Consider the following 23,681-nt stretch of genomic DNA (forward strand, 5'->3'; position numbering starts at 1 on the left):
TTTATTTCATGAAATGTATTCTGGATTTCAGTTTGAAGTTTGAAGAATTCTCTTCTGGGATTGTGAACACGCAACAACGCAACACTGCATTTAAATCTCACTGCACTGGTGGTTCCTCTCAGGTATTTAATTATACACAATTCTTCACACGAGGCAGCTCTGCATGTGTGGTGTGTAATGCTCAAATGCATAACAGCCTGAGAGAACCAACAGTGAGTGAACACATCAGGTCAGGGAAGCCAGCAAATGCAGTTAATCTGGAACTTCACAGCTGCGCAAGACAGGCCCGTGTCCTGTGCAAGTCATTGGGAGGTTTCACTGCACAGATCTCTCTCAATTTATTATAACTATTTACGTTTGTTTTTTTCTTTACTTCATGGCACCGCAGGGGTGGATATTGCACAGTAGCTCTATTCTTGCATACAAGTCTACATTATCTAGCGGGTATGCCTGGCACCTTATTTATTACGAAAAACAGCACAGAAAAATTAAAGGAAGAAGTGCATATTGGCTTCATTGTTACAATTTGTACAAGAGCCTTCAGCTGAAGGGGGATACAAGGATGAAAGTGCTGAGCATTGGGAACGTGATGTGCAGTGCATCCCTGTACAGCACACACACAGTTTGAGCATCAATTCTCAAAGTTGGGGTCGCAAATAATAATAAATTACAAAATATTGCTTTTAACATTATAAAACCTGAAAGGGTGAAGCATTGGACATAGTATGCAACTATAACGTTTCTTTCCTTGTAGCAAAACTATGTAAACACACAATACATAAAAGGTATGAATTAAATAAGTATAAAGTAACACTGAATATTAAAATTTTTCAATTATGCATTTATCAAATGAAAGAAAAATGGTCTTTCGTATTATAAAGGGTTAATCAGCTGACTGAGGGAAAAAATTTAAACGCAAGCATATCCATTAGCCCTGTACACTGAGAAATAGCAGATTTCGCAAAGCCTGTAGCTCAGGTTAGGAAGACCCTATGCAAGTAAGACATCAAACGAAAGCTCCCAGTCTTTAGTTTGTAAGGGAATATGTACTGTATCTGTTATTTAATATTATAATGCTACGTTTTTTATTACTAATCTATTTCTTAGCAGACAACCTTATCCAGGGTGACTTACAATTGTTACAATAGATCACATTTTTACATTTTACCCATAGTGCAATAATATGTGCTTTTCTCCTTGCCTCAATATATTTATGGTAAAAGCAAAAAATGTGTAACTATTACAGGAACATTCGACTGCAAATTAGGCTTAAACACCTTATTTATTTAATTAATGTATCCATCATGATATTCACAATATGACAATATATCATGGCACAACGTCATACCTGTATTCACATTCATATCGGTATATCACCCACCCCTAGTTTGAATGAGGCCAGAGAGTGACAGCAAGGCAGCAAAATGGAAAGGGACAGTACCTGAACGATGGGGAGGATGTTGACGAGAGGAGCATTTCTGCTCTCCTCCAGTGAGGCAGGGGCCACAAAGCTGAAGCCCTTGAAGAGCTGGTGTGCGTTGGCGCTGGGGGGCACGCCTGGGGAGTCTGCAAACACACAGACACACACACACGCATGATGTTATGATCCAGCTTCTGTATACATACTCACAATAGTGCATCAGAAAGTACAGTCTAAGACTGTTCCATACAGCATGCGTGTACTGGTGTGTGTGAGTTTCTTTTGTGGGTACGTGCACATCAGTGTAGTGAGACATGTCATTCAGTTTGGAAAGAGACATGCTACAACTGGCAGTATGTGCTATGTAAAGCTGCCTCTGTAGGGCAGATGGGAACAGCGGAAAGAATAACAGTAGCTCCTCTCCACTCACCTTTCGGCGTTTTGGCAGTGAACTCTGGGTCAAAGCAGAATGTGTCATCTGGCTTCCCTGCAGCAGGCTTGAAAGGAGGCTGAATCTCCCTCCGGTACAGTTTCTGCAAACCAAACAGGCAGAAAAAATTAATAAATAAAAATAACCAAATCAAATCATGATATATATTTATTAGGGTTGTTCCAAGTCCTTTTATGTCCTTCTACGAAACTGAAATGTTTTAATCTAGGTTGGTACAGCTCTGTACCTCTGAACCTAAATGTGACAAATAGGTTCTGCTATGCATAGTGTTGTGTATTTTAACTGGATAATTGTCACCTCACAGGCCTCACCTCGTTCACCTTAAACTTTCACATACTGACAGGCATTGTAACCAACGAGTCGGAACAAGTTGGCAGATATTATTTATGCCTTTACTTCACAAAGCTCAAGTGAAGACATCACAAACTACTGTTAAGTCTGTGTTCATAGCGTGCACATTGGCTAAAACGGGGGGGCGGGGGGGTGAAAGGATTAAAGTCTACTTCTGTTGTTATGATTGAGCCGTCACAGCATTCACCTGAAATGCTGTTAAAACGTTACCTCGGATGATGCTGTAGTGAACGCACTGAAGTATTGTATACAGTGCGCATTAGGGGAGAGAGCAAGAGAGTGGGAGTATGGTGGGGGGGACAGATTAACCTTGTGCACTCTGCATGAGCAGCCCGTCTCCTCCTCATGCTCAATAAAGTACCGCAGGTTTATAAAAGCTGCATGCGGGGCCCATTAGCACATTTCTCCTCTCCACCTGGCACTCTGCCCGAGCAGCATGTTCGGCAAACAGTTTAAAAAGCCAACCAAGGGGAGCTGGGGCTGTCGCCATCAATGCAGGGAAAAGCTGTTTTCTGTAGCTAGGGCCGTGTGTGGGGGTGAAGAAAATAAAGAGAAAAAGGACCGAGATGGAGAGAGAGACGGGTGGGAGGAGAGAGGGGGAGAGCAGTTGAGAGAGCACTTCCACCCATGCACAACTGACAGTGGGCGTGCATACGGAGTGTGCCGAGACCTTTGCGTAGTTTAACAGTGTGTGTGGGTGTGTGTGTGCGTGCGTGCGTGCGTGCATGTGTCTACTTTGCAGCAATACAGTCAATGAGTCTTTGCCAAAACCAGACAATATTACAGCAGAGGCACAGAACTGAGCCCTAAAGCAGCAGGGTTTTCAAACCATCTCTTCCACTACTGAAATCTGTGGGACTCACGTTCCAGTCTATTGTGGAAAAGAAAGCGTGCCTCTTGATTTCTTCCACCCCATCAGAGCCAGCCCCTGAGAAAGGACAGTGAGAGAAGGAGACAGAGGGAGAGAGAGAAACACCATCAATATCACTGCACAATAGCAACCCACACCCACACTCAGCCCTTGGACCCAGGATACATCCCAGGACAGGGCAGAATTTTAAGGTTATGAATCATCCTCCCCAACTCCCTAGTCAGTAGAGGGCAGCCAGAATAAAAAGTTTGAGGTCCGAAGAGCTCTCAGACGACAGGGTTGACAACAAACATCCTCAGCTTGAGTTTTTTAGATTACTCCTGAAAAACATGTTCCTTTGCTGGCCTACAACAGCAGCTCTAGTCTGGCTACTACTTGCTTACTACTTGACAACTACTTGACTACTTGGCCCTCCAGGACCAGGGCAGCCTACCACTGCCCCACAGGCACACATTAACACCTCCTCCCTGCACAAATATCTCATTAAATAAAATGAGACTCCTTACCCAAGCGGTTTGCAGGATTGCGTTTGAACAACATCCTTAAAAGACTTTGGGCTTCAAGGGTGAGGAACTGTGGCATGCCTAACTTTGCTCTGTTAGTAGAAAAGGGAATAAATAAACAAAAATTAATAAATTATACATCCCATTACAATCTTGGTGTATAAACTATAAACAAAGCTCAGAAGTAATTGGAAAAGCATGACAGAAACGGTACAGTGCACTTTACACAAGAGGAACCTGAGGATCTGCTGACAGTCTGAAGTGATGGATGAAGGATCTAAGACACTGTGTAGAGTCACTGGCTGGCAGAAATGCATTTTTCTTTTTTTTTGTCATCACGCATTGTTTTTTGTTTTTTTTATTGTTGGGAGATGGTGTGTTAGTGTAATGGTAGGGGAAACACTGGAGACTACTAATTGGAGGGGTGAAACAAGGAACAGCAGCAGCACTTACTTGAGAATCATGTTCATGGTCTCGTTTCGGTCTTTGCCTTGGAAGGGCAACGTACCAGTGAGCATTTCAAACTGGAGGAGAGGAGAGAGGGAAAGAGAGATACTTAAAGGCTTCTCAAGGAAACACACAAGCTGAAAATATGTTGGTAAATGTACTTATGAGTCAGCAATTTTAACTCAATTTATTACAACTTTTGCAGTTGTTTTGACCCGAGGGCGGCAGAGCAGCACTCAGGACCTGAGCTCGGGGGACTGGAAGGGGCAGGCCCATCGTGACTTACCATTAGAACACCTAGCGACCACCAATCGGCACTCTGGGTGTGTCCCCGCCGGTTCACCACCTCGGGGGCCATGTACTCCACAGTGCCACAGAAGGAGTATGCCTTCTTATCCTGATCCACAGACTCTTTACTGAGCCCGAAGTCTGCGTGGGGGGCGGGGGGGACAGCAGCGTTAGCAGCAAGGCCAGACAACACACAAGCATAACAAAAACAATGCATTCTTTACTGACTGCTAAACTAAAAAAGAGCTGCTTCAGTTACATTGTCTAACCGCATACAACTTGTAACACAGTCTAAATGTATTGTATGTATATTTTTAACATTAAGCATTTGATTGTATTACTGAATTATGTACTTTTTAATTGTTAAAATAATAATAGAAGATCCAGTTCTTGAAGGACAAATATGTGCAAGCAATCAAGAAGCTCAGCATCACTGATAACTCATGGGCAAAAATTTCACAAAGTTTAATTACTGATTTTATCAGTTCATAAAATGCAATAAAACAAAGGCAGTACATACCTGTTAACTTGATATGTCCTGCTTCATCAAGCAAAATGCTGAAAATTAAAATCACATTCTCCAATACAGGTACACAAATACATCCGCACAAAAAAAATACATTCATCAAGAACACATTTCGAACAGTACTGCCAAGCCCCACTAACAGCCGTCTCTGAGACGCTGTAATGACATAAAAACTATTTAGAAAAAAGCCAAATCTTGTGATATTTGTCATATCGGCACACAAATTTAATATAGGCTTCAGATTTCCCTGCATAGAGGTTTTAAGAACTGTAGGAAAAATGCAACACATTTTTAAAACCCATTTCAAAGGAAGTTGGCAGAACTGTTCACATTTTATAAATGAAAATCAGAAACAGGACAGCTTGAACATAAGAAAGGTTACACACAAGGGGATGCCATTTTGGCCCATTTTGCTCGTTTGGTAACTATAGAACCCTTAAACAAACATTATAATGAATAATAATACATATAAATACATACATATAGGTTTTATTTTAACATTATACATCAAATTAAATTTTAAAAAATACACGCATCTGAGTACAACATCTGAAAGGACATCTACAGTGTTACAGTTGCACTGAGCATTAGATTTCTACTCTCACAGGCACGCTCTGCATCTGACAGCAGAGAGGCAGTGGAGGCTCTGAGAGGCAATGTGGCAAAGGGAGAGGAATACTTTACTTTTCTGGCTTCAGGTCTCTGTAAACAATGCCTAGGCTGTGAAGGTGATCCAATGCAAGGGCCAGCTCTGCAAGGTAGAATTTCACATCCTCCTCTGTAAACATAACCTAATAAGAACTGGACAGATTTACCTTCTGATCTCTGGTTTCACAGAATTCAAATAATTATAATAAGAATAATAATCATAATAATAGGGAAAAGGAAGAACAAATGAAAAACCATGCGATTTTTGAAGGCACAGCAATGACATCATAAACAATTTTGACTAATCAAAATTATGGGAACTGGCAATTGTCAGTGGGAGACATGTTAGAGTGGGGCATTAACTGGCACCCCCCTCAGGAATACTACAGACTGGATATGAGTAGCTAGGACACATGAAGGACAATATTTTACTATTATGGGGATAAAAAGTTTGGCAAGTTCACATTTGTTTATATAGTTTTAATTAAAAAACAAACAAAAAAAGAGAGGGGAGTTTAATGAAAGGGCCTTGCATTCATAGACAAATATTCAAATTGTAAAGTACTGTGGGCAATTGTGGGGCGTGCAGAGGTTTACATTTATTTTTTAAGAAAAAGGGGCAAACAAATATTTTACACTATAGAACACACTGACCGTCACCCTGCTAGTGTGAAGGAGCATCCTCTGGTGTTGTCATGCTCTGTGTGGGAGGGTGCAGTTACTGCACAGAACCAGCCCACCAGGGGAACTGAGCTGTAGCCCAGCTGCCCACAGCCGATTAGCCAGCAACACTGACCACACAAGTCAATGAAGAGAGCAAGGAAGCAGGCTTCAAATCCATTAATAATGCAGGACTCATTAGGCATCTCTCCATACAACTGCAACCCCTTCTATTCTGGAATTTTATTGATCTTGATAAATTCACTAACTAAACAACTAGGGGCAAGAACACTACAGTGATGGATTTCTGACTAGAACTGCACGCACCACAACTTCACACAACACCTCCCCTACCAGCTAGATAAGCCAGCTCTTATAATAACTTGGAAATGCGGTAATTGCAAAAGCATCACAGCAACCCCTCATGGTTAGTGTTGTGCAAAATCTCCATCTTTGCACTGTGTACAAATGCAAATAGTAAGTAATATTTTTGTTTTCTGCAAACAGTATGGAGCTGGATCCCAACTTCACTAATATAAGTATTTTATTTGTAAATTTCTCCCCTAAACACTTTTTAAAAACTAAAAATCTTAAACCCCTAAAAGAGAAATTCAGTTTTTATTATTTGCTCAGCAGTAAGAGAAAGCATGACAGAATCACTAGCTTACCTCTTTGGATAAGCGAGTAAATACATCTCCACCCCTGAGGAAATCCAATATCAAGTACAGCTTCCCTTCTGTCTGAAAGGCTGAGGAGAGGAGAGCAGAGCAGAGGAGAGAAGGGTACAAATAAGAGAGGGTGAGCAGAGGCCTGCAGAAGATGCCGAGGCCAGATGGGGATTAACAGAAAACAGGCTTCGGCAACTGCCCACATCTGGAGCTACATTAAACCCTGCCTGGGACGGGGAGCAGGATTAGTCACACAGCAGCACAGATGCAGTGCTGGGCCCATCTGGCATAAGATGCTCTTCTCTAATAATCGCTCCCAACAGGCACATTTCACTGGCAAACACATATATGTACACTAGGGGCACTAGCACAGCACCCTATTCAGTCCAGGTCGCAATAATAATGCACCTCTACCCCAAAATAATGCGGTCCTCTAGAGAGTACATTGTTATAGGTGAAACCCAGTTATATCGAACTTGCTTTGGCATCGAGCATTTTCTGTAATAATAGTCAGCAAATATTGTATGCAGTAAATAAATCTTCTCTACAATGTTTACATTGCATCTCCTTTTTTTTTTTAATTACATCAATTATTTTATAAGCTTGCTCGACTAGTGCTACATGCAGTGTCACTGGCAAGCCGTACATGATTAGTCTTGTTGGGGACTAATTCCTCTTGCATATAGGCAGAGGGGGATATATAGAGGTTCTGAGGGTTTTGGGTGTCGGTGCCCCCGAGAATGGAGCTACCCAATTGCTGTTCCCCACTGACTGCAATACGTGTTTGTCTGTGAAGAAACCCCTGCTTGCATTTCTTTGAGTCCTTATTCAGAGCACTTTACAATATAGTGTATTCACACAGGTACAGTATTAAACGCTGCTAAATGCAACCATGTGGCCTAGGTTACATTATACATCAATCATTTGGTCTGTATGTAATGCTTAGGAAAATGCATCCTTGCAAATTTTTGTAAAAAAGATTTTGGTATTTTAGCATATAGGAGCATGGGCCCCTTTGTCACTTAGCCAACTGTGTTAAACGTAGATTAAGTAATATGAACTGCAAACTATTAAATAGTTTGAAAACATTTTGGAGATTTTTTGAGACATTGATAAACTGGAAAAACTTCTGGTGTTGAAGATGCTTCTAAAACACCAAAACAAGCCATTAAAAAATACGATTTTGTAGTTTTATTTTATGCAGTAAATGCGCTCTGCTTTGTGTTTCTTCTTTCAATAACCATTTTTGCTTTACCGCATTATATCTGAATTCACTATATATCGGGGTAGAGGTGCAATAATAGACAATTCTATCGCCTGTTCTACTCGAGGCTGGCTTTTTCTTTTATGCATGGGGGGTGTGCATTTAACTTCTACCCTAGTGGAACCCCCCCATCCACACACTAGGTTTTGCCATTTGCAGCTCTCGGGTCAGTGGGAGTTATGATTTAATCCGGGCCTTCAATAGTACACGCAACTTTAAAAACACACCACTCCCACCTTTTCATTATTATTATTATTATTTTTTTTTTTTTCAACTTTGGGAAGTAAAATTCTTCTAAAAACGGACGTTCCAAATGCGATAGATAGCGAGGCAGGGCGGAGAACAGCCCCACTGAGGACAATAATGGATGGCAGCCGGAAGCGGGAGCGTTGCTCAATCTCAGACTGCCCCACACAGAATTCACAAGCTGAAATATTCAGGGATTCAATTTCTATCCCTGGCTGTCTGTAGGCATCACACCATCTGCCCACGGAGCCAAGGGGGCCCCAGTCACTGATGCCACTGAGCAGGCGGGAGACTCACCATAGTGCAATTTGACAATGAATGGATGATTTACTTCCACCAATATATCTCGTTCCATTTTTGTGCGAACTCGATCCCTCACTAGAAAAAAAAGAAAGACTTAAATAGACAAAATAGGCAAAACGTACATTAGACTTGGTTAATTCAACTTGTGGTGCAACAAGACAAATAAAAACTGACTCAAACAAATCAATGAATTGATCACACCCCCCACCAGGGGCAAATTACGCTGAGCACAAATTACGCTGGCCCTTTAAGAGACCTGCAGAATTCCAAGCACAGATGCTGTAGGCTCCGGCAGGTCCGCAGAGAGGGCCACTTCTCCCAAAACAAATAAAATCTGAATGCCACAGGCATCCATCTCCCCCATTAGCGCGATGCTCAGCTCGCGGGTCCCGGTTAATGGGATGCGTCAGGAAAAGGGGAGGGGGGGAGCCTGGTGCCAGCTATTACAGCCAGGCTGCTCTGTTCCTCCCGTCGCTACTCATCAGCACAGTGACGTCAACCATCCAGCCCCGCCTTTCTTTCTGCGGCTTCATTTATTTATACGCCTCTCCCACTTCCACTTTCCATGGCTCTGTCCCTGGCTGTGACTCATCCTGACACAGAGCTGTGTGGGAGTGAGGAGCAAGCAGCAGCTCTGCAAGAAGAGCAGGCACCAACTGGGCCAGAGCTTGCCCCCTCCTCCCATAGTCACAGCATAGGGTTAAAACACATGCATGCACACCAAAAAAAAAAAAAAAAAAAAAAAAAAAAAAAAAAAAGCAAGAGTTTAGGGTCCCTGCACACTGTGAACCACATCAAAAACCACCTGTAACTTCCAGATCTTGAGGCTCACTGGGGTGGGAATTGGGGCAATTGGGGGCTGTTAAAATGGTCAGTAGAGGGAAATGTCTTTTTTTATATTTTTTACGCCAGATTGCTAAAATTGCATTCACTTGCCTGTTTCTGAATAACATAAGTGTTACAGAAGAGCTGCTGAAATAGAAGTTAGATCAGGTCAATAACAGACAGATGGGTCAGTAATTCAATCTTACCTTTCAAAGATGCTTTCTTCAGTACTTTCATTGCATAGAGCTGCCCCGCATCTGGCCCCACTATCTTTCTAACAAGAAAGACCTGACAAAACATGGAGGGTGAGAGGGAGAAGCGTCACTGAAAAACACAAGCACAGCTTCAAAGACTTAGATGCCCGAACCCCCTTCACGTCCATGATACAATTCTTGTTCCTTTTCTTGTGCAGAGTTCAGTTGAGAGGAAGTGAACTTATTTGCATAGTTTGAGAATAATTACATTTGAAATAAAAACAATTAAACAGAACAACAAACGTCTTAAATTCTCTTCGCTTAGCCCACAGGTCTGTCCTTGGGTTTCAACAGCAGACCATACCAGTGGTCCTACTTTCAGTGATGGAGACCTTCAGGAAGGGCTCGGGACTATACTTTGTGAATGGCCCATGAGCTACAAATGTAATGTTATCTGGGCCTGCAGGCCAATTTAAACCAGACTGTGATGCCGTCACCACCCCCTTGACTTCCATGAAACTCCTAGAGCTACTGTGATCACATGCCATTTCACTAGATGAATCCCCTATATTTCCTCCACTGACCCTGTCCAGCCACCCTCAGTAAGATATCCGAGGAAGACGAAACTGAATTTGCAAAAAGTACCAGCAACCTACCCTGGCAATATTAAAGCTAAAATCCCCTGCAAAGTTGACAAGTGCAGCTGATCTGGCTAAATACTAAAGCAGCCATACAGTTTAAACATACAAACATACTGAGCACGTACAACAGGTAGACACAGACGGGGGGGTGGATCAGTGGATAGGCAAACTGACAAATACAATCCAGTGCAAGATCAGTGGTGAAATCAGGCCAAGGTAATCCCAGCAGGCTTCTAATACCCAATCCTCCAGTAATCCGACGATGTTTGTGACAGCGCCCAGCACCATCACACAAGCACAGAGCTCCCAGCAGGCTGCATAACAAGGGGTTATGGCATGAAAGGTCAAAGGCTCACCTTCCCAAACGAGCCCTGACCCAAGACCTTGAGCAGCTCAAACTGCGAGGGGTCTGCCTTCTCACAGCCCTCCTTCACATGGTGAGTGATAGGGATCTCCTTAATGGTGCCTTCATCCTGGAAACGCAACATTCAAATAAAAATAATTGTCACTAATTGTATTTATTTATTATATTTTGTGGCTAAAAACAGGGACCACAGCCTGCAGCATTGCACTGCATATTTAACACACTGGTCAGCTGCAGTAATACAATCTAAATACATAGAAAAACAATGATAATTTATACAAAACAAGAAACAAAATAAACAAAGAGTAGTATTTTAACTCAATACATACTGCTACGTTTCGTAGAGTTAAAAACTATGTTGTTGAAAACTACTTTTTTTTTTTTTTTAATCAGGAAACAATCAAATTAACAAATTATCAATAAAATTAGCCATGTAGTTACATTCCACTTTCAGAGAGTGGATTGAAAGCAAATTAAATAAATACTATAAAAATGAAATACGGGAGAGTTGCAATGCCCTCATCATTGTCCCGACCCGGCTGCCTGGGACCGGGCCGCTCATTGATTCCTGTGTGGAGAGGAGCAGAGGTGCACGGCGTGGGCATAGCCCAATAGCGCTGCAGCTCAGGGCCACTCAGAGCCTGCAAGCCGGAGATATGTTGAGGCAATTGCTATTGATGGACCTGTGCACAGTCAGCCACCAAATACGATGTACTGCACTAGATACCAGGCAGGGGGACAGATATCACCTTGAATAATTAATCACACTGTGATCCTGGTACAAGACTCTCACTACTGCTGGGAGCCAAGAGGAGCGGAGAGAGAGAAGGAAAGAACAAAAAAAAAAAAAAAAAAAAAAACCTTCAAAGACGCTCTAATCAGCTTAGCGGCATGTCAATCTGCCACATGCTGTGGAGGACATCGGTGGGTGAGTTATTAAGCAGGCGCAGTGGCCTCGCAGGGAGAGCGCAGCAAGGTTCTGGGCCTAGAGCTGTACTTCTTGAAACTTTTCTTGTGCAGAGTTAAGGTGAGAGGAAGTGGACTTATTTGCATAGTTTGAGATTAATTACATTACAAAAACAATTAAAACAGAACAACGAACGTCTACGTTTCTCCTCGCCTAACCCATAGGCCTGTCCTTGGATTTTAACAGCAATTCATTCCAGTGGCACACTGCCCTTCTTTCAGTTATTGAGCCCTTCAGGAAGTGCTGCGGACTGATCTTTGTGAAAGGCCTGTGGGCTGAAAATGCAATGTAAACTGGGCCTGCCTGCAAATTTAAACCATACCTCAGAAACCCTTTAAATAATGGGATTTTAATCTCCAGCGCTGCCCAGCTGCAGGCCTCCTGGTCAGTGTTTCCCCAAACTTCAGCCCACATTTTTGATACCAACTATCAAAACTAATCACTAGCTGCAATACCTTTTCCCACTGTTCCTCATACTGCTCTGCATTGAACATGCTCACCTGTTGTGGGCAACCCATACTGACTGTAAGAATTTCTCACTATGTACACCAAGCAGGCCCCTTAAAATGGACCCCTTAAAAAAAAAAAAAAAAATAATAATAATAATAATAATAATAATAATAACAACAACAACAAATAAAAGATTGCTTTAAACATTTAAAACCTGAAAGGGTGAGGCATTCAGCATACTATGTACCTGAAAACCACAAAACTGTGCATACACACAACATAAATAAAGGTATATGAATTAAATAAGTATAAAGTTAAATTGAATGTGAAAATATTTCAATTACTCAGGAGGTAAAGAAAATGTAAGCAATTATTGCTACATGAAAAGGAAACTTTTTTTTCAAATACAAAACATGCAGTCTGTTTTCAGCATAATACCAGTCATTACAATGTAATCTTTTCAAATTGTAACCAATACACTTCGCACCCTGTGTACATGGGGTGAGACAAGCAGACTTTAGTCATTGTGCATTCAGTCACGTTCCTGTAGCGCAGATTTCCACAGTTCTGCACAGATCTGCAGAATTCCACTGATCCCATCAGTTGAGCAGTGCAGATCTGTGCAGAACTGCAAACATCTGCACTACAAGAACATGACCACAATCTGTGGAAAGTCTAAGCTAAATGGTCATATTCCGTTTAGATTATGTGCAGAATGACGAAAGTCTGCATGATGTGAACGTACCCCATGTAAACACAACGATGAAGTGATGCATTCTGGGCATGGTAGTTTTCTGTAGGAAGTCCATTTACATACATATAGCCTGACTTATCGATAAAAAGGGGTGAGATTAAAAGATCTGAAAAGACTACAAGTGCCGTGGGAAACTGTAGGATTTAATAAAAGAGTGTTCTGGAATCGTTGAAGGACTTTAAGAAGTATTCAATCTAAATCAAGAGAGACAGGTTTTATTTACAGTAAGGGGAAAAAAGTATTTGATCCCCTGCTGATTTTGTACGTTTGCCCACTGACAAAGAAATGATCAGTCTATAATTTTAATGGTAGGTGTATTTTAACAGTGAGAGACAGAATAACAACAAAAAAATCCAGAAAAACGCATTTCAAAAAAGTTATAAATTGATTTGCTTGTTAATGAGGGAAATAAGTATTTGACCCCTTCGACTTAGTACTTGGTGGCAAAACCCTTGTTGGCAATCACAGAGGTCAGACGTTTCTTGTAGTTGGCCACCAGGTTTGCACACATCTCAGGAGGGATTTTGTCCCACTCCTCTTTGCAGATCCTCTCCAAGTCATTAAGGTTTCGAGGCTGACGTTTGGCAACTCGAACCTTCAGCTCCCTCCACAGATTTTCTATGGGATTAAGGTCTGGAGACTGGCTAGGCCACTCCAGGACCTCATTGTGCTTCTTCTTGAGCCACTCCTTTGTTGCCTTGGCTGTGTGTTTTGGATCATTGTCATGCTGGAATACCCATCCACGACCCATTTTCAATGCCCTGGCTGAGGGAAGGAGGTTCTCACCCAAGATTTGACGGTACATGGCCCCGTCCACCGTCCCTTTGATGCGGTGCAGTTGTCCTGTCTCCTTAGCAGAAAAACACCCCCAAAGCATAATGTTTCCACCTCCATGTTTGATGGTGGGGATGGTGTTCTTGGGGTCATTCCTCCTCCTCCAAACACGGCGAGTCAAGTTTGATGCCAAAGAGCTCGATTTTGGTCTCATCTGACCACAACACTTTCACCCAGTTCTCCTCTGAATCATTCAGATGTTCATTGGCAAACTTCAGACGGGCCTGTACATGTGCTTTCTTGAGCAGGGGGACCTTGCGGGCGCTGCAGGATTTCAGTCCTTCACGGCGTAGTGCGTTACCAATTGTTTTCATGGTGACTATGGTCCCAGCTGCCTTGAGATCATTAACAAGATCCTCCCGTGTAGTTCTGGGCTGATTCCTCATCGTTCTCATGATCATTGAAACTCCACGAGGTGAGATCTGGCATGGAGCCCCAGACCGAGGGAGACTGACAGTTATTTTGTGTTTCTTCCATTTGCGAATAATCGCACCAACTGTTGCCACCTTCTCACCAAGCTGCTTGGCGATGGTCTTGTAGCCCATTCCAGCCTTGTGTAGGTCTACAATCTTGTCCCTGACATCCTTGGACAGCTCTTTGGTCTTGGCCATGGTGGAGAGTTTGGAATCTGATTGATTGATTGCTTCTGTGGACAGGTGTCTTTTATACAGGTAACGAGCTGAGATTAGCAGCACTCCCTTTAAGAGACTGCTCCTAATCTCAGCTCGTTACCTGTATAAAAGACACCTGGGAGCCAGAAATCTTGCTGATTGATTGGGGATCAAATACTTATTTCCCTCATTGACATGCAGATCAATTTATAACTTTTTTGAAATGCGTTTTTCTGGATTGTTTTGTTGTTACTCTGTCTCTCACTGTTAAAATACACCTACCATTAAAATTATAGACTGATCATTTCTTTGTCAGTGGGCAAACGCACAAAATCAGCAGGGGATCAAATACTTTTTTCACTCACTGTATATATCTAACAAATTGAATACATACTGCATCTTATTTGATTCATTAATAGTTCTATAGGGCCTTTATTTACATAATTTGTACATTAAATAAAGTATAGCGCTATTTGTTTTTAGTACAACTTATGATATATTGTGGCCTTAATTGGTGACTATAAATAGTGATTTCTAACAGAAAACTTGTTGATCACAATTTATTGTCAGTGAGCAATTGTCTGACTTATTGCGGGTGATGAATAGTCGCTGGTGACGAAAAGCTTGTGATTAAATGTTTGTGATAAGAAGTGCGCAACAAATTGACGATATACCAGTCTGCTCCTGTGAACAAAATACCGCAATATAACTTTTCTAGTTTTTTTTTTTTCTTTGCTACAGTTTGTTTATATTAGAAGAAAAAATGTGTAATTACTGTATCACTTGACTGACAATATACGCCTAAACGACTTAATTTATTATGATATCCATGATATGGCAAATAAAATATGGCAAATTTAAACTGGTATACTGCCCACTCCTAATATATATCCATATAGCTTCCTAATAAATTAGGGAAAAATTTAAACAGAAGGTGGGATAGAGCAGGTGAGCATACAGCAGGATCCAGACTGAGAAGCACAGCCTCGGGCTCTGTGCGATTGTGTGTACGTGCATAGAGGCGCTCCATCGCCATAGACTGCGTACTCACGCAAGAGAAAGACTCTCCTTCCTCCATCGGTTCATCCATGATCTGATGGCCATTGACCTGGAAGAACAACAAAACAGAACAGTAAACACAGGGGGTCTGGGAGTGCACTGCCTGCCTGCCTGCGACTCCCATGGCATTAAAAGCAGACCTTCACCACGATGAAGCAAATGATAACTTCTAAGTGTAATAAATAAATTAGATTAATACAGATTTAAAATTTCATTGAATTTAATAATTAACATCAGAATTTCATATTCCTGAAAGCTGTCATGAAGCGTCTTCTCTGTAATCATTTCATTGCATTTCTCCTCTACATTAGTGTTTTATACAGAGCAATTTTTGTGATTGACACCAACTGGATTGGGTGCTGCAGGGGTTATGGCAGTGGGGTCGGTGGAAAGGTGGGGAAAATTGATAACCTGTAATTCCAAATTCCCAAATCCTTTTTTTTTTCCTTTTTTTTTTATTATTATTAAGGAAATATGTTGATGTATGTATTCCACATTAAAGCCAGACAAAATTCTTTTAAAATCACATTATATCCACCAAAAGCAGACATTTACTGTGAAAAGTATAATGTAATGTAATATAATCCTCATAATTCTGCCCACTCCTTGCTGTTATGATCAAGATCAAGATTACAAACATTACCTGATATTATTGTGAAATAAATTAGAACAAATCCTGGCTTTATCCCCAAAACTTTAGATGTATTCCCATTTCAGCACTGTGCAGCCATGACAATTCATGGCTGGATGCTAGACACAGACAGAGGACAACAAGTGGTTATACGAGTGAAGCTTTGAAAATCCCAGGAGTAAAAAATAAACAAATGCCAAAAAAAGTCAACACACAGGCAAACCCAAGCTAAGGAGGAAACCAGGGCCTGAGGTGACCAGAGGAAAACAAGAGCAGTGTATTTGGGGGCGAATCAGGAGGCTGCTCTTTGGAACAAGCTAGCCAGACAGGCAGATGAAGGCAACTCTCTCTGGGTGTCTAGAAGAAACTGCTGAGTGAAGTAACTTGGGGGTACACTAGAAGATTAGCCACCAGCAACCAATGATGGGAAGAAACAACTCCTCACTTGTCATAACGTTCCTCATGCTCCTTGGTTGTGCAGCTATGCCTGCGTCATGTGTGACATGAGTGGCCAGCAGCATGCGTGAGAGAAGGTCCAAGGTCAAAGCCTGAATGCGTGAGGATTCAGCATCAGGCCCATTGCTGGGCTGGCAGGGATAAAGAGAGGGGGAAGAGAGAGAGAAGACTAAGAGAACAAAGGCCAAGTAAGAGAGAAAGGAGAAAGAAAGGGGAGGGAGGGAGCGAGAGAGAGATATCGTGTACTGGCTGACGTCAGCACTGCTCAAGGCTGCTGCAGGAAACCTTGACTGTGAGGGAGGAAGGCTGAATGGCTTTTCGAATGTGAACCAGAACCTGACACGCTATCACACCCTCGTGACTCGCACTGCTGCCACCCCTTCCCCGCCCCTGACCCCCAGGAATCTGGCCACACTCGCACTCTTACCAGATTTCGATTTCTTGTTTTAGGGGAAACAAAATAAACGAAAAAAAAAAAGTGATTATTAATAAATTATCTTGGGAGTACAAATCCATGTTGCTGGTTTACGCTTTAAACAAGAACAAAAAATAAATCGGAGCCATTTCAAATTGTAAAAATGCGGTCGTTTTTGTGCAACAACCCTTTGTGCAAAGCTGTTATACACTCTGGAACCTGGCGTATGATCTGCATTATACAAACACAAACACGCGGTTACATAAATACACATGCATATGAAACAGATTAAGGTCGATTGCTGTAATGCAAAGCAATACAAATCTAGTTCAGTGAAGCAGCGCAGGACTACGCAGCTCATCTGAGCACACTCACTGGGGCCCTTCTGACCTTTCTTACTCGAGAGCCAAATCTGTCCCACTTTCTCTGCAAAATCTAAATAAACTCCTAATCATTTCCATCAAAACAAAGACAAAAGCAAAATAAAAACCCTGCCCTGAAATTTTAAATCTTTTATTTTTTTTAATCCATACATTCACTGTCCCTTTTTTTCCTGCAGCAATAATCACTGAATAACCCCTGCCCCCCCTTAGTGTAACTGCAGTGTCAGTGACCTTCTGGCAATATCCTCTCTCCCCTGGGAGGAAGTGCTCTATCCGGCTGAGGTCTCCACATGGCTTTGGGCCAGGTGCAGGCTTGAGCTGCAACAGACGGTTTCTCTTTATTTCCCTTGGTCATTTTCCTCACCTCTTCACTCTCCCCTCTCCGGATGGTTTGGAGGGAGTTTTCTGAGCATTGGAGTTGAGAGAAAGAGGAAAAAAAAACTCCAGATTGAAAAACTTAATGAAGCCTTTGGGTGCAGTTAAAGCACAAGGGTTTAGTCTGCATTAATTTTACTGGTGTCAGAAGCAGTTGGGGGCAATTTCAATTATGTGATCAGGCGTACAAAAAAAAAATAAGACTGCTTCGCTTTGAAGGAGAAAAGAAGACAAGGGTGTGACTGTGGCATTTAATGTGCCCGTTAAAATGGGTCAGGTAATAAGAGTCCCTACCGTCTCCTGGCAGAGGAATATGGGTACGAGATTACTCTTCCACGAGAAACAGTCAGTCTAACAAATGCTTCACACTTTGAAGCAGCAAATAAGCTCAATTCTCCTCCATGCTCCCCAAAAACAACCCAAGTCAATAAAGCGTGTTGCACAGGTGAAGTGTGCATTGCACTGCACGACTAAACACACAATTAGCAGAGGGCAAAGTTAATATTAATGTCCAGATTAAACCCAAATCTCACCCAAGCTGCCAATGGCAACAGGTTTTCACAGCACTTGAAGACTGGTTACCCTAGGGCTGAAGGAAATAAAAATAAGTTTCATGTTTGATTTAATCTGGGTCGAAGTGTATGTAGAGAATATGGAGCCAGTTACATTTTTAGACAAAGGCGTTGAATGGACAAACTGCCAAAGACTGTACTCCAGCAAACATCATCTCGAATTGCCCAAGTATAGCCAATCACCTAGTTAACAAGATAAACAAGTGTATGAGTTTTTTTATGACTCTAAAATTACACCATATGGGGCTCAACTAAAAAAGACTATCTAGTGGTATGACTTGCTGGCTCACGTCTTTAGGTGTGCATAAGCACTGGCCTTTGTAATCAAAGAGGAATCTTGCAAGAAAAATTACGAATGGAATTGGTGCAATGTCATACGCAGGGCTGCATATTGTGTGCCTACTTTTCCTGTGACTTTTGAGTTGAGGAACTCGAAAGATGAAGCTGCATATCTGTGACATATCCTGAGGGACATAGGGCTGCAAGGCTGAGAGGTGGGATGAATACACATGCCTGCAGTCACTGATCCCTGGCAAACGGCACCCCTGGATGGCCTGGCCAGGGGGGAGCAGCGGCGGAGCAGTGCAAGATTCTCAACTACCGAGAAACACACGGCCGCTGCTCGCTGAGCTGATGTGCCCAGACCCTTCTGGGATAAGACTGTGTGGAGAATTCCCAGTTTCGCCTCTGCCTTCACTTAACCCAGGCATCCAGACGCTAAATGGAAACTCCAGGGCCTATGTGGTTATTTTTATTAATTAATTAACTCATTAATTTATTCATTCATTAAAACGTCAAAAAAATCCTAACAACCAACCAACAAGGGAGAATGCTGCATAGCAACAATGAGACTATCCTTAAAAATCAACTGCTGTAGTGTAAATGTTTGCCAAAAGCAAGTGCAGAGGATGCGGGGAGAGTAAAATATTAATAATAATAATAATAATAATAATAATAATATTAATAAATATTAATAACACAAATTCCGCTTTCCCAGTGTTAAAAATGTTACTGTACAGCAAAACCATATCAGTTGAAGGCTTTTGCACATGCACATTGCTATCATAGGTAGCTGATTCATTGCAATCGCAACGCTGCTAAATAGGTTTCTCTTAAGTCTGAAAAAAAATACAAAAAAATACAAAACACAAAAATCTACTTCCGCTTTCACCATGGACCACCACATTCCACCACTCCACCCCCCCAACGCATCCTCTCCACACTCCTGAGGACCTCTCAACCTGCACACTGCCTCCTCTTCTACTTCTTCTTCATAAATCCAGAGGAAAAGCCTGCAAGCTGCACACTGATGGGGGCACACATTAATTTCCACAGCATGACCCGGTGAAGGCGGGCAGGCAAGCAGCCACTCCCTGAGTCTCTGACCCATCTCCCGAGTCCTCTTTTAGACAGAAATTGAAAATATTAATTGGGGATTGTTTGTGTTTTCCTCCCCATTCTGTTCCTGGGAGTGTAAAAACTATTCAGCCCAGTAAAATCAAGAAATGTACTGCAAGGAAACATGCAAGCAGTCAGAAACAACCCGAGAGTGCGCACATATGTTGGTTTTGCAGGGATGGGAAAACGGTTGCCACTGAACCACAGTATTGAGACATTCCAGGTTAAATATACTGCAGGCCCTGGCACAACTTTTGCTGATTATACTAGATCATTGCACAATTATCTGTCTGTCTGCACACATCAATTCTTCATAAGGTAAGAAAGGTTTGTTATGGGCTGGTGAGAAAGAGCCCGTGCAGTTTGTGAAAAGTGAATTGCCTCAAACTGCGATGCAAAAGGCATTCTTGACTGCATCCCCCAGTGCACCGGCACACAGAGAAATTACTTCTCAGGATCACATTCTGCCGTGGGATGTTATTTCCGCCTTTTCGGATGCAACATCATACAAGGCAATGAGGAACAGACGTCCCCTGACAAGCATGCCAGTTACTGCAATTCCATCTCATGCCATTAATATTAGACTGTGGATCAATCCGAAGCTTTCAAGCCAACGCAATGATGAAATTGTACAAATCATTTATTTGGGGGGGGAGGGGGCAGATAAAGTGCTGGCTAGCACAGATTCTTTGTGCTGCAAGACTGCTGGGAGCAATGAGAATGTTATTTTGTAAAAGCTTTGGATTTTTATTTGTATTATCTTGATTATCATTAGTGTTCAGAGCTTTTTGAAAGCATTTGGCAAGGACACATTCAAAACCTCAACGGACGTGACATAAGCACTGCCTGTGTGAGAGGTACTGAAGGCCACAGCCATTGTATTCTGGGAAGATACGTCAATTATTGCTTTCTGGTGTCGGCTGTATGAAGCCCCTGCACAGAGTGCAACTCGGAACTTTTGTTTTCCTGCAGTGTAGAAAATGTGCATTCTAGAAGGAACAAGTCAGCAAGGACAGCAAGAATCTATTAAAAAGTAACTTAAATAAATAAACAAACAAACATTCAAGCTCATACTGTAACAATACTGTAGTGTGCAATGCATGATTGTGTGTGTGGGAGGGGCTGGAGCCTCAATGAGAATGGAATCTTTACTTCAAGAAAAAAAGCATGAGAATAATAAGAATTACAAAAATTCATACAAAATAATACTGATACTGATGTTTTTTTTAATATAATATATAAAATATTTTTGCAGAATGATACAGTATCAATAAAGGGCATTACAGCCTGCAAACTATTTGTGGTGATTACATCTGGGCTACCAAGACATTCCAGAGTATGACTCATCCGACAGGTTCTGCAGAATGCTCAAGATGGCAAATACATGATGTGATGCATGTACTCTATCTATGCCTGCTGTTTTATTAGAAATCTACCACAAATCCCCCCCCACACACAATTATCCCCGAAACAAGGACCAGGTCTAAGTTTAGGTACACACTGCACCAGCTGTCAGACAGTTAAATTAAACCATCAAATTAAATATGTACACCAAGTTGTTTTTTTTGTTTATGCTGCATAGAGGCATAGATCTATCTATATATACAAATGGTCATTCCTAATTCTTGTAGGTTTGCAGACAATCCCCGCACTCTGAGGACGGTAAGAGTGACGTAGAGCAGAGAGATGAAAGGACAGTACCGGCTTGGGGATGCTAGGCTATTGTTAAACAATCAATTCAGCCATTGTTCCTCACCCGCCTGTTTCACTTGATGTCAGCAGATGGGCATTTGTTCCATCAGCAAAAAAATTAATAAATAAAACTCGAGTGTTAGTTGGAACAGTGGTTATCAGAGCCCACTCACACAATATTGGGGAAATAAGTGTGTGAGAAAGTCGTCTTGTATAAATCACCAATGCACACACTAACTGCTACCTCACATCGGACAGGACACACAGCCATGGGCATCCTGCACAGATCCTCGCAGACTGCAAAGTAATGCTGTTGGTCCCAATTCACACCACACAGAAAGAGCTGCACTGCTGGGCGCCATGCATCTGTGCGTGTAGTTATGCAGGGATGGCTTTGTCTTGTGACGCCAGTAACTAGATGTATTTTTAACTGATATTTTAGTCAAATAATACAGTTCTTTCAATTCAGGATTTCTGACCAGCAATGTAAAACCAGCAGCTGACTATATTCTGCGACGGATTTGTCCGCCTCACGGAGAGTTGTATTTCTAGTTTTTTGATTCTTCTTTTGAACTAGTTGATCTTGTTTGCTTGTGGTTACCTAACATTGGACAGGAAATAAAACATTTCCGATTGTTTAATCCGTGGTGACGTCAGCGCGGCTGGCGTGCCGAATTCGGAGCATCGTACAAGTTGGAGTGTACGCTTCCATGTCGCTGTTGTCTGTTGATATTAATACTAACAATTAAGATCGCATTATATTCAAACACACGTCTGAACAGCAGATCGGGCTGTGGCATACAAGAAAAGCAGCTCAACTTTATTATCATCATTAATAATAGGCTAATAATAATAAAGGGGGGTTTAATTTGTAAAAGTATCATGTTTTCAAAATATGGTTCTATATCGATATGTCCTCGTTAGGATTAACTTGCTATCGATTCGTTGAATACTTTGTAATGCAATTTGACAGTCACAATAATTCGTGCAATGCAATCCCAAAAAGTTTGTGTAAAATATATTTCACAAAATGCATGAAACTGGGGAGCTGGGGCAGTACAAGCACGCAAAAACCCACCGACGTGTCAAGATGGGATTATACCGACCCGTTGTTCCCGCTTGTCTACTTCATTACACTGATGCTGCGACTGACATTCCTCGCCCCATACGGCCACCGTAACACTTTTAACGACAAAACATAATACAAAGTAAATCCGAAATCACATTAATAAACTTATACTGGCAAGGCCTAGCGAAGCTGCGGAGATAAATACTTGCAAGCCACCCCAACTACAGCAAACACCCCCAAATCAAAAACCCAGAGTGCAAATACACCCCATCCTCCCGCAGCTTCACCCAGAGCCCAAACACACACACAACAATAACGAAGTAACAGAAATCACGTCCGTGGCGATACATACCTCACTACTAACACTGTGCACCTCCATTTTGTGCCAGGGATCTTGCGACTGGGCAAAAGGCATCGTAGTCACACTAGAGCCGCATCAGAGAGCATTGCTTTCCGCTGCCCGTGCGGGTGAAGGCCCCTCGTTTGCGGCTGGGGAGGTTGTTGTCGCTGGCCTGAGCCTCCGAATAACAAACGGCCAGCGATGGTCCTGTGACAGCTGTGCAGGTCTGTCCGCCGGACTGGGGTCCTGTACTCGGACCGAGAAAAGCCCAGGCGCTCCGCTATAGATCTCCGAATATGGCCGCCGCTCTACACCTGAGGAGCGTGGAAACACATTACAAGTTGACGTAGATCTGACGTCATCGAGTTAAGGATTCCCCCCCATCGCAAGCAGCGAAACGGGAGAAAAAAGGAAACAATGTGACATCTGGTACAAAAATAGCATCGGGCGGTGAGGGTTTGACTACTAATACAGAAGTGGTTGATATTTCATAAAAAAAACTCCCCACACAAAACCCATTGTTTGCGCCGGCGTAGGGAATCGGGAAATGGTTTGAGGCTGCAAGTGGGGCTTTTAGGTAATTGAGCCAGATTGAAACTGCATGCACACCCACCCACGCCGCGGAGACGTTTGCTCGCTGCGAAGCTGTGTGGTTATCATGCCGATGATTCATCCCAAGCTCGTAGGTACTGCTGGAGCGAGGTCCGTCGCAGTTTGCATTGCATTATGCTATGCAGTAGAGCTTAGGAAATACATCTTCAACCATCAATGTCAGTCTTACTATTACTATTGATATCATTTTATGTATTAATTTATTTATGAGAACATAAGAAAGTTTACAAACCATTCGACCCATCGTGCTTCTTTGGTGTCCATTAATAACTGAGTGATCCAAGGATCCCATCCAGTCTGTTTCCAAATTTTCAGCTTCTACCACATCGCTGGGGAGTTTGTTCAGATTGTGACGCCTCTCTGTGTGAAGAAGTGTCTCCTGTTTTCTGTCTT

At 42.3% G+C, this 23,681-nt stretch overlaps 1 protein-coding gene across 3 annotated transcripts in view; it reads right to left on the reverse strand.

Moving 5' to 3' along the window:
• Positions 1 to 23,016, reverse strand: part of LOC136760077 (ribosomal protein S6 kinase alpha-6) — a 31,840-nt gene extending 8,824 nt beyond the window's left edge. Inside the window, exons 1-14 of one of the 3 annotated variants that reach the window (XM_066715323.1) lie at positions 22,689 to 23,015; positions 15,338 to 15,394; positions 10,663 to 10,779; positions 9,678 to 9,759; positions 8,641 to 8,721; positions 6,834 to 6,913; positions 5,542 to 5,648; positions 4,852 to 4,889; positions 4,330 to 4,472; positions 4,050 to 4,120; positions 3,600 to 3,688; positions 3,086 to 3,150; positions 1,851 to 1,953; positions 1,442 to 1,566 (exon numbers count right to left, since the gene is read on the reverse strand). In XM_066715323.1, the coding sequence (XP_066571420.1) occupies positions 1,442 to 1,566; positions 1,851 to 1,953; positions 3,086 to 3,150; positions 3,600 to 3,688; positions 4,050 to 4,120; positions 4,330 to 4,472; positions 4,852 to 4,889; positions 5,542 to 5,648; positions 6,834 to 6,913; positions 8,641 to 8,721; positions 9,678 to 9,759; positions 10,663 to 10,779; positions 15,338 to 15,394; positions 22,689 to 22,751 (1,221 nt within the window). In that variant the 5' untranslated portion in view covers positions 22,752 to 23,015. Of the gene's footprint in view, positions 1 to 1,441; positions 1,567 to 1,850; positions 1,954 to 3,085; positions 3,151 to 3,599; positions 3,689 to 4,049; positions 4,121 to 4,329; positions 4,473 to 4,851; positions 4,890 to 5,541; positions 5,649 to 6,833; positions 6,914 to 8,640; positions 8,722 to 9,677; positions 9,760 to 10,662; positions 10,780 to 15,337; positions 15,395 to 22,688 lie in introns of all 3 variants that reach the window. The other 2 variants (XM_066715324.1, XM_066715325.1) reach the window with 2 other exon arrangements.
• Positions 23,017 to 23,681: the final 665 nt, after the last annotated feature.

Source organism: Amia ocellicauda, chromosome 10 (genome assembly GCF_036373705.1).
Source record: "Amia ocellicauda isolate fAmiCal2 chromosome 10, fAmiCal2.hap1, whole genome shotgun sequence".
Lineage (NCBI taxonomy): Eukaryota > Metazoa > Chordata > Actinopteri > Amiiformes > Amiidae > Amia > Amia ocellicauda.